Source organism: Hypanus sabinus, chromosome 25 (genome assembly GCF_030144855.1).
Source record: "Hypanus sabinus isolate sHypSab1 chromosome 25, sHypSab1.hap1, whole genome shotgun sequence".
NCBI classification, from domain to species: Eukaryota; Metazoa; Chordata; class Chondrichthyes; order Myliobatiformes; family Dasyatidae; genus Hypanus; species Hypanus sabinus.
In genome coordinates, this window is record NC_082730.1 from 27,437,118 (window position 1) to 27,449,128 (window position 12,011).

At 41.5% G+C, this 12,011-nt stretch overlaps 1 protein-coding gene across 2 annotated transcripts in view; it reads right to left on the reverse strand.

Annotated features, from left to right (window-relative positions):
* Window positions 1-12,011, reverse strand: part of slc6a17 (solute carrier family 6 member 17) — a 73,159-nt gene that overhangs the window by 11,649 nt on the left and 49,499 nt on the right. For both annotated transcript variants that reach the window (XM_059950379.1, XM_059950380.1), the window contains exons 9-10: window positions 6,633-6,825; window positions 2,967-3,126 (exon numbers count right to left, since the gene is read on the reverse strand). In XM_059950379.1, the coding sequence (XP_059806362.1) occupies window positions 2,967-3,126; window positions 6,633-6,825 (353 nt within the window). The remainder of the gene's footprint in view (window positions 1-2,966; window positions 3,127-6,632; window positions 6,826-12,011) is intronic.

Below are 12,011 nucleotides of genomic sequence, written 5' to 3' on the forward strand. Positions count from 1 at the left end.
CACAAATTTGCAAATTCAGCCAGCTCCATCATGGACACTAGCCTACCCAGCAATGAGAAAATCTTCAAAATAAAATGCCGCAAATAAGCAGGATCCATCATTAAGGACCCCCATCATTTGAGACAAAGAGGAGGTACAGGAGCCTGAAAACACAAACTCAATACTTCAGGGAAAAGCTTTTTCTGATTTCTGAAGGACAATGAACTCATGCACACTACCTCACTATTTCATTTTGCTCTCTTTTTGCATTACATTTAATTTTATATATCTATTTCTTATTATAATTTACGTTACAAAACATGCCCCCTTCTCATTGCTACCATCTGAAAGGAGGTACAGGAGCCTGAGGGCACACACTCACCAATTCATGAACAGCTTCTTCCCCTCTGCCATCCGATTTCTGAATGGGCATTGAATTCATGAATACCACCTCACTACTTTTTTGCACGACTTATTTACTTACTATGATATTAATACCAATGATATTAAACCAGAATCTGATTTGCACTCCCCCAACTTCCCGACCCTGTACTGATTCTCATCCACTCCACCATGCTTATAGTTCTTGCCTATTTAAATACCCACCTACTGCACTTACTGAACATCCAAGCAGAAATTCCAGGCTTACCCTCCACACCTACAACCGAAATCCATAAATGGACCTTTGGCCATTCTGCTGCATGACTCTTCCATCAGGCCCTCCCTGAAACGTTACAGAACCAGCCTCTTCCCATTCTCACCACACTTACTTTGTGAACTCTGCACTTACTTGGCGGATGAAAGTAAGGCCTGACTTCAAGCAGCAGCTTATGATCGGAATTGACATTGACACACTACGCAGCAGCTGTTTACCGATCTCTCTGCAGGTACTGAGGGAAATCTAGGAGGGGGCCTCAACCACAGGCTGAAACAATCCTTTTAAAATATTGCAGTAGGACTGTTAAACTTCTCCTCTCCAGGGTTGGCTGGTGCCATGGATGGGCTGGGAACTGCTCTTCCAGTTCTGCAGCTAGCAGATGAACCGGGCTAAACATCACCATTTCAACTCTAATGTCTCTTGGAAAATTATGGAAAAACTACACCCTGGAACTAAGGGTACAACTGATAGAATAATGCACTATTGAGGAAGATGTGCACTGTCAGAGCTACAGTACTCAGGGTGTGCTGTGCCTTCAGAGAGACAGTACAGCACTGTCACAGTGCTAAATGAGAACTGCAGTGACAGTGGGGCAGTCCCAAGGTACAGCTCTGCCATCAGAATCAGGTTTAATATCATTGAAATATGTTGGGAAATTTGTTGCCGTTGCAGCAGCAGTACATTGCAATACATAATTTAAAAATTGTGAATTACACTAAGTGTATTTATATTTATTTAAATAGTTAAATTAAATAAGTAGTGCTAAAAAAAGTAGTGAGTTAGAGTTCATGGGCTCAATGTTGTTTCAAAAATCTGATGGCAGAGGGGAAGAAGCTGTTCCTAAATTGTTGAGTGTGTGCCTTCAGGCTCCTGCCCCTCCTCCCTGATGCTAGCAATGAGAAGGTGGCATGTCTTGGGCGATGGGGGTCCTGAATGATGGAAGCCACCTTTTTGAGGCATCGCTCCTCAAAGATTCCTGGATGCTACAGAGGCTGATGCTCATAATGGAGCTAACTGAGTTCACAACTTTCTGTAGCTTCTTTCAATCCTGTGCAGTTGCCCCCCCCCCCCACACACACACACACACACACACACACACACACACACACACAGAGTTAGACTGCTCTTCATGGTACATTTGTATAAATTTGCGTGTCTTTGGTGACATCAAACTCTTAAACCAGTGAGTTGTTTGTTATGTCTCCCCTCTCACTGTGACAGGGAGACACCCCTTTCTCCCTTATCAGGGACAGAGAGAGAGCCTGTGGAATGTCGAATGCCGGGTGAGCAAGCAGTCTTTGGGGTACTGCAAGGCCATGTCTTTGCTGTTGCTTTGCTGCATGCTTGAGTGCTCGGTGGTGGGTGCCGATGCTGGTGGGGGGAGGAGGGATCATTGCTTGCTGCTGCTTACAGGAGGAGAGCTGGTGGGTACATTGGCGTTCTAACATTTCACTGTCATTCGTTCTTTGTGGGCACTCCTCTGTTTTTGTGGATGTTTGTGAAGGAAAAGCATTTCAGGATGTATATTGTATACATTTCTCTGACAATAAACGTACCTTTGAAACCTTTGAAACTAATGAAATATAGCTGCTGTGGGGCCTTCTTTGTAACTGCATTGAAGGCATAGCATTAAGGGGAACCTTTCTATCGGAGAGCTAAGTTCTGAGGAACAGATACACTAATGAAAGGGCTGTTGCAAGTTGTAATGCTGAGGGAGAGTGGCACTATTAAAGGGGACATGATAAGATAGAATGCTTTGCCAAAAAGGTAGAGTGAAGGAAATATAGGAGAACTCGTGTGTTATCACCTAGATACTGTAAGATATTAAACTAAAACCTAGAGCAAAGAATCCAATACACATTCTTAAAGGGCTATCGAGAGCATTTAGTTGATCTGGGTAACATTTATCACTCAATAAGGTCATTCATCTCAATATTCCATGTGAAATCTTGTTTAATATTAGTCTGTCTGTGTGATCTGGAAACACAGAGTAAATACCCTCCAAAACACACAAAATGATGGAGAAGCTCAGTAAGTCATGCAGCCTCTATGGAGGGGAGTAGACATTTTGGATTGAAACTCTTCTTCAGGCCTCCTCCATAGATGCTGCCTGACTTACTGAGTTCTTCCAGCATTTGGTGTGTTTTGCCCAAGATTACCAGCACCTGCAAAACCTCTTATGTAATTGATCTCCAAAAGTAATTCACTGGTTGTGAAGTGGTTTAACATACCCTGAGCACACGATAATCTATTTGCTGATGTGAGCCATTTAACAATGGAAGAATCCAACCCCTGTAAGCATTGAGGACAAGGAATTGAAGGCACTTACTTTTTTGTCCCATAAATCCAAGATACAGATACATTTTCCAAAATAACCACAATAGTGAGGGGCAGTGTGGCAGAATAATCATCAAACATTGTGACGAAGTAGTTCCCAGAACGCTGGACGAAGATGAGTCCGATTGAGAAAGCAAGCACCGTGCACCCGACTGTGGGAAAAGCACAAACACATCCAAGGCTTTGAGATTAGAAATCAAATTCTATCTGAAATTCACCCTGAAGCCTAGAGTAAGAGTTTTCAGAATGTGGAAAGGCAATCAGCACAAGCAGTACACCCCATTTTTGGTAAAGTAACTGCCCAGTGGTCTTCGTCCTTACAGATCTTCTCACCAGAAACAGGCCCATTTCATGAGATGCAGATATGATCATCTGAACATGAGTTAGGAGCAGACTCCCTTAGCCTCCTCTACCGTTTAATAAGATCAGTGATGATTTAATTGTAACCTCAACTCTAGCTGTGATCTTTAACTTTAGCTTCTGCCCATTTACTTATCAAATAAGACAATAAGTCATAGCAGCAGAATTAGGCCATTCAACCCATTGAGACGGCGCTGCCATTCCATTATGGTTGATTTATTATCGCTCTCAACACCACTCTCCTGCCTTCTCTCTGTAACCTTTCACAACCTTACTCATCAAGTCCTTATCAAGCTCAGCTTTCACTATATCCAATGACTTGGCCTCCACAACTGCTTGTGGTAATGAATTCCACAGATCCACCACCCTCTGGTGAAAGAAATTCCTCCTCATCTCTGTTATAAATATCTATCCATGTGTCTTAAAAAAATCAAAGACTCTGCTTCCCCACCTTTTGAGGAAGAGGCAATACAAGGGAGGTCTCTTAATGCCCTACATAATTGAAGCATTGCCTCCCTATTTTTGTATTCAATTTTCTCCCAATAAATAATATTGTTAGCTTCACTAATTATTTGAAATATAAATATACTAGCCTTTGTAAATAATGCACGAGCACACCCAGATGCCCTTCAGTTCAGAGCTTTGCTGTCACTCATCATTCAGACAATAGGCTTCTTTTGAATATTTCCTGTCAAATGGACAATAATTCCCACATTATACTCTATTTGCCAGACCTTTGCATACTCCCTTGAACTGTATATATCTCTTTATAATTGCACTATGCCCTCCTCTCAACTTACCTCTCCATCTACTATAGTTTCATCAGTAAATTTTGCAGCCATGCCTTAGAACCTTCATCCCTGTGTTATTTATAAACACTTAGGACTGCAGCATCAGTATCACCTGCTGCACACTTGCTCCCTCTTTCTAATAGCAAAACATCTATTTTGAGTCTACTCTCTAGCCAATCTTCTATCTACATCAATTCATTACTTCATTCCATAAGCCATAAAAAATTTATTTCCTGCAATGCCTTTGGGCTGCATGTTATCAAATGCCTTTTAGAAATCTAATTTTAGTAATCCAATTTTATTCATGGAACATTTTACTTCTTCAAAAGGTTCCTCACTTGAGGCCCCATTTATCTTTCAATACAAGTAAAGATCTCATGGCAGAAGAAAGGTGAGAGGATTGGATAGGCTAGGACTGATTTGGCCAGAATGTAGGAGACTCAGAGTTGACCATGCCGAGGTTTAGAAAATCATGATAGTTCCAGCCTTTTTCCAAGGTAAAGAAATCTAAAACTGAAGGGCATAGGTGTAAGGTTAGAAGAGAAAGATCAAAAGGGTATCTGAAGACAAGCTTTTCACATGGAGGTTGGTGGGTATATGCAACATGCTGCCAGAGGAGGTGGTAACAGAAGGGACAATTACATTAAAGAGTCATTTGAATGGGTACATGAATGGGCAAGGTTTAGAGGGATATGGCCAAAGGCAGGCAAATGGGATTCATGTAGGATGATGGAATCGATGGTTTTGTGTCCAAGTTTAGAATGATATGAAGATAGGTGGAAGGTTAGGTAATGTGGGGGAAGCCGGGAGTCTGCAGAAAGACTTGGGCAGATGAGGAAAGTGGGCAAAGAAGTGGCAGACAGAATGCAGTGTTGGGAAATGTATGGTCATGCACTTTGGTAAAAGGAATAAAGGCATAGACTGTTTTCTAAATGGGGAGAAAATTCAGAAATTAGAGGTTGAAAAGGACTTGGGAGTCCTTGGGCAGGATTCTGTAAAGACTAACTTGCAGGTTGAGTTGGTGGTAAGGAAGGCAAATGCAATGTTAGCATTCATTTTGAGAAGACTAGAATATAAAAGCAATTATGTAATGCTGAGGCTTTAGAAGGCATTGGTCAGATCACACTTGGAGTATTGTAAGCCGTTCTGGGCATGTTATCTAATAAAAGATGTTTTGGTATTGCAGAGGATCCATAGGAGGTTGACAAGAATGATTCCCGGAAGGAAAGAGTTAAAATACATATAAGAAGCATTTGATGCCTCTGTGCTTGTACTTGCTGGAGTTCAGAAGAATAAGGTGGGATCTCATTGAAACCTATTGAATATTGAAAGGCCTAAGAGTGGATGAGGAGCTGATGTTTCCTATAGTGGAATATACAGGGATATCCCTTTAGAAAGGAGATGAGAAGGAAATTCTTTAGCCAAAGGGTGGTGCATCTGTGGAATTCATTGCCAATGCACAGCTGTGAAGACCAACTCATTGAGTCTATTTAATGCAAGCGTTGATGTTCTTCATTAGTAAGGGTGTCAAGGGGGAGAAGGTAAGAGAATGGAATTGAGAGGGATAATAAATTGGCAATGAAGGAATGTTGGAGCAGACTCGATGGGCCAAATGGCCTAAGTCTGCTCCTATATCTTAAGCTTTTATGGTCTAAAATTTGGTAGTAGTCGGTTCCAGACATTCATTGCTTCTTTCCATATTTGTTTTGTATGTAAGATAAATTCTAGTTAACAAAGTAGAGATGATTTATTCAATTTATTTAAGCACAATTCAATGAGAATTTGAGCACAAAACAGATCTTGTCTCCCAAACTCTAAATGGCAGCATATCATTTACAGGGTAGTAAACTAATCCCACAATGTTTTCCGCTCTCTCATACTCTTACCTCCTTATTGTTCCATTCTATCATGCTCTTAGACATTAATGAGACCTTAGCTTCAATCACTAATGAATTCAGCCTAAGAACCCTTTGTAAAGCAATAATTTCTCCTACCATATTGAAGTCAACTCATCCTACACTTAGTTTTGGGAGTGCTTGATATTATTGCTGCCATTTCTCAATTTTATGAATGTAAATCTTCAACTCACAGAGCTCCATTGATACCCCTGCTCCCCCCCCCCTTACCCAATCCCTACCTATAATTTTAGTCTGGTTCTCTTTCTCTCTCTATTTCCCCCCTCACTGTAATCTCCCCCCAGCCCTACCTTTCTTTCTCTTTTATTTCCCATAATTCTCCACCTTCCCCCTAGCCCATTTCTTTTCAGCCTATCACTTCCCAGCTCTCTACTTCATCCCTCCCCCCACTTCTTATCCCCCCTCAACCATCCCATGTCACTTCACTCCTGATGAAGGTTTTCGGCCCGAAACGTCGTCACTACCTCCTCCCATAGATGCTGTCTGGCCTGCTGAGTTCTGCCTGCATTTTTTTGTTTTTAAATATAAGCAGGAACTGAATAGATCAGACATGACTTCAGTTGTAGCTAGTATTGAACTGCAGAAACTTACTTGTTAAAAACTCTTTGCGAACTTTAAACGTATCAACAATTGGTGACATGATTCCTTCCATTGTTCCCATCATGCTGCCCAGTCCAAGATTAATGAGCATCAGGAAGAAGAGCACAGACCAGAAAGGGGAAGCTGGGAAATGGGTCATTGCCTCTGTGAAGGCAATAAATGCCAAGCCTGTTCCCTGTACCGACTGCAAGAGATCAGAAAGATCAAGTGAGTGGTAGCAAAGGTATTATTGTTGCAGGTCCAACCACAAATCAATCAACTGAGATATCAGTGAGATTTCAATAAAGTATCTCAAATCTTCATCCTAGTTCCTACCTTGAAATAATTGGTGAGCTTTTTGTAAATTGGGTTCAGAATTACCCTCGTTTGATAAACTTTTCTGTTTACATGCCCTGAGGTTCTTTCACGTATCTTTAATCAGATTTGTCCCAACGTTGCCGTAGGTACTTAGGGTAGCAAGCCAGGGCATGCCCTTTTCTCACCGTTACCATCAAATAGGAGATACAGAAGTCTGAAGTTACACACTCAGCGATTCAGGGAACAGCTTCTTCCCCTCTGCCATCCGATTCCTGAATGGACTGTGTAGCTTTGGACACTACCTCACTTTTTAAATATACAGGATTTCTGTTTTTGTACATTTTAATAATCTGTTCAATATACATAATTGATTTACTTGTTTATTTATTATTATTTTTTCTCTCTCTCTGCTAAATTATGTATTGCATTGAACTACTGCTGCTAAGTTAACAAATTTCATGTCACATACCAGTGATAATAAACCTGATTCTGGTCTCAAAGAAAACTGCCCACAGAGGTCCAGTTAGTCCCTGTATTATGGATTTCATGTTTTCTTATGTAAACTGCTGTCGGCTGTCAGTTCTATGGGATCCCTGCAACCTACAACACTGATATCATTAAGGAAGTTGACCAGCCAATCACATTGAAGAAAGCAAACCAGCAAGTAATTATCGCTTTTTGTTAACATCATTCTGAGGAAATAAACAAACAAAATGAATAAAGGGAGGTATCATAAATAAGTGTTAATTGGAACTTTTATAATATTATTTGAAGTAGGTATATTACTTTGAAACAAATATCTGAGGAAACAAAAACAATCATAAAATTACTTCTTTAGGATTAGACAGGTGTAACGTGAAATGTAAGGATTAAAACACCATTAAAATCTAAATGACACTTCATTCATTCAAGTTATTTTTTCCACAGTATGTTACAGTGAGAACAGTTTATCAGTCGGTTAATTTCCATCTTCCACTGATTTTACCAGGGAAGACTTCAACGAAGTACTTGTGTGTGGAGCAGTGAATCACTGAGAGAAACTTCTGGATCTGCCTAACCATTTCAGGCAAAAGAAAACCTTCCGCCCATCGAGAGACCCATCTACTCTCCTCCCCTCCCAACTACAGTATTCCCTTCAGCCACTTTAGCACTCTTTTCCACATCATTCCCTTCAATTCTTCCAGCCATCCAGTCTATGATTTTCTCTTCAATCGGTGCAGATACACTCATAAACACAAGAGATGCTGCAGATGCTGAAAACTCAGAGTGTTATGCATGTACCACAGCTCTGAGGGGCCGAAGGGTGTGGGGTAGCCCCCTCCTTTGTGAGAATCGCAACTTCACTATTGATTTGGGTCAGGAGACCCAGGAAATGAGAGAAACGTGTGGAATGTCTCGTTCCCCCGGTGATATAAAGCTACGGGACACGGCCATTGCCTCTTGAAGACGAACTTGTGTATTGCAATACTGTGCTACGTGGAAGCCCTCAGGCAAAGTGGGCTGGTTGAGGGAGGGATTGCATCACCCCCTACCTGATTGACATCTGCGACCCTGTGAGTCAGGATAAAAGAGGGTCTGTGGGAACAACCCCTCAGACGCACCAGAAGAAACGCTAGCGATCCCGTAATAGCGGAAGTCAGTGGGAGGAGGCCACGTGCGTTCGGTTCCATTTGCTCTGGAACCGGTGGCTTCTACCACAGAAAAACGGCTTTTAGCTAACAACAGGGAAACCAACTCCCCACGACTCGAAAGATTGGCATCATCAAAGAACTGGGCAAGTTTAACCCATCTCTCTCTCTCAAACCCAAAACGCTGCAGCTTGACCGAACTAACAGTGACTTTTATATTTCCATTGGACAATATATTATCCCCTAGACAACGATAGAGCTATTTCTTATTGATTATTATTATACCCGCGCTTTTAGATTTGGTATTGATGACGTATATTATCTGTATGTTTGCATTGATCTTATTTTTGTGCCCTTTTATCAATAAATACTTTTAAAAATAGTACCATCATACTTCAACAGACCTCTCTATCTTTGCTGGTAAGTGACCCGGTTATGGGGTTTGTAACAAGAGCAACACACGTAAACTGCTGGAGAAACCCAGCAGGTCAAGCAAGAGTGAGATATACCTTGCTAGTCTGTGGTGTCACAGCAAAAACTTTGCATTAAATGTCAGGAAGACCAAAGAGCTGATCGTGGATTTCAGAAAGGATAAGATGAGGGAACATGAACCAATCCTTATAGAGGGATCAGAAGTGGAAAGAGGGAGCAATTGTAGGTTCCTGGGTGTAATATCTCTGAGGATCTAACCTGGTGCCAACAAACTGATGCAACTATAAAGAAGGCAAGACAGCGGCTACACTTCATTAGGAATTTGGGGAGATTTGGTTTGTTACCTAAAACACTTGAAAACTTCTACAGATGTAATGTGGAGAGCATTCTGACAGGCTGCATCACTGTCCGGTATGGGGGTGGGAGTTACTGCACAGAGTCAAAAGGAAGTTGCAAAATTAGTCAGCTTCATCATGCCTCAGATAACCTCCATAGTATCCAAGACATCTTCAAGGAGAGGGGCCTCAGAAAGGCAGCGTCCATTATTAAGGACCCCCTCACCCAGAACATGCACTCTTCTCATTGTTACCATCAGGGAGGAGGTACAGAAGCCTGAAGGCACACACTCAGTGATTCAGGAACAGCTTCTTCCCCTCTGCCATGCAATTTCTAAATAGACATTGAAGCCATGAATACTACCTCAGTACTTTTTATTTCTATGTTTGCACTACTTATTTAACTATTTAATATACTTTTACACACACACACACACAATGTAACTAATTTATTGTTTTTTCTATATTATCATGTATTGCACTGTACTGCTGCCACTAATTTAACAAATTTCACGACATATGCTAATGATATTAAACCTGATTCTGATCTATAGAAATAAATGATCAGTCCACATGATGAGGAAGAACTTCTTCACACAGAGAGTGGTGAATCTGTGGAATTTTCTGCCACCGGAAACAGTTGAGGCCGGTTCATTAGCTATATTTAAGGGGAAGTTAGATATGGCCCTTGTGGCTAAAGGGATCAGGAGGTCTGGAGAGAAAGCAGATACAGGGTTCTGAGTTGGATGATCAGCCATGATCATACTGAATGGCGGTGCAGGCTCGAAGGGCTGAATGGCCTACTCCTGCACCTATTTTCTATGTTTCTATGTTTCTACTTCAGGCCGAGATCCTTATTCGGGATCTGAAGCAGAGTCAACTGTTTATTCATTTCTGCAGATATACTCAGTCTATTTTTCCCCTATTCTCTGTGCTCCCTTGATGTATTTTAAGTAATTCCAAATCCCAGTTGCTGACCAAAATCAGTGGAGATCTTGTTGCACCTACACACTTAATTCATGTTAATCAGTCCAATACCCCATTAGTAAGGAACTTCTTTCTCCATTTCCTAGTTTATTTAGTTGCCGTTAATTATCAGTATAATCCATCGTACGAATCCTGTACATTTCAGGTAAACTTACTTGGTGCCCACAGCAGATAATGCTGGGAGGCACGGCTGGGCACAAGTATGTGATATGACTGGGCATAGGGGAGTAGATAGTGCATGCTATTACAGAGTAAACTGGGCATAACTATATGGGTATGATTGGCTAAATATAGAATCAGGGCATATATAGAAGCATAGCACAGGTTGGTATATACTGTGGCATGGATAATGCAGGATGTGAAAGACAGGGTGCAGCACAAAAGCCAATAGTGGGAATAGTGTCAATGTGTCAGGGCATAGATTGGGATAATGCAAGAAATGATGTGACAGTTTGAAACATGAAAGGTCTAAGATAAAAATACTGTAAAATGTAAATATCACTGGTAGGAATAGGACCAGGTATGACCATGGCAGGGTTGGGAAAAACTACAGGGAGAGGAGAATGCCTTCTTATTGCTCTGCAACGGAGAGGGGAGGCTGCCTTTTTAATCGCTAGTGATATCGCTCTGCTACAGAGAAGGGAGGCTGTCTTTTTAGTCACTGGTGAGATCATTCTGCAACGGAGAGGGGAGACTGCCTTTTTAATCACTGGTGAGATCGCTCTGCAACGGAGAGGGGAGACTGCCTTTTTAATCACTGGTGAGATCGCTCTGCAACGGAGAGGGGAGACTGCCTTTTTAATCACTGGTGAGATCGCTCTGCAACGGAGAGGGGAGACTGCCTTTTTAATCACTGGTGAGATCGCTCTGCTTATGGACAGGGAAAAACCCACCGCTGTGCCCAGAGAATGTAACCCAGGTTTTCTGTGCTCTAGATATGGACTTGGACTATAGACTTTTTTTTCAGTCTTACAGCTTTTTTTTAATTCTGTGTTTTTTGTCCAATCTTCCTCTATTTTTTTAATTGAATTTGAGGGAGAGGGAATTGGGGGGGTGATAGACAATAGGTGCAGGAGTAGGCCATTCGGCCCTTCGAGCCAGCACCGCCATCCAATGTGATCATGGCTGATCATCCACAATCAGTAGCCCCGATAAATGATGTTCCATTTTTGTTCTTTTTTTGAGCAAGGAGGAGGCATTTAGGTGTTAATGATCGTGTTGCCGTTCTTTTCTTTCTTGGTTCCATGGCTATCTGGAGAAGAAGAATTTCAGAGTTGTGTACTTTGATAATAATTGAACCTTTTAATTGAAGGGTAAATAACACAGGTAAGGAAAGCACAGAATGGGCAGGGGTTGGGTGGCCAAGAATGGTGACAATGGAAATGGCCAGAAATGAGGACTGTTCATTCATCTCCATAGATGCTGCCTGACCTGCTGATGTCCTCCAGCATTTTGTGTGTGTGTTGCTCTGGATTTTCAGACAAGTAGTGCACCCATGTGAAATACAAAGACTTCAGAGAGAAATCAGGTAAATCGTTCATAATCCATCCAAAGCAACTGATTCCCACCAGCCACTTAATTAAGTAATGTTTCTAAAAAAAAATCTTCATTGAATGTGCCAATCCTGCAGGGACTTTTAATCAGTAACACTGAAGTCTTATTCTGGAGTCGGTGTTCAAAACTGACATGAA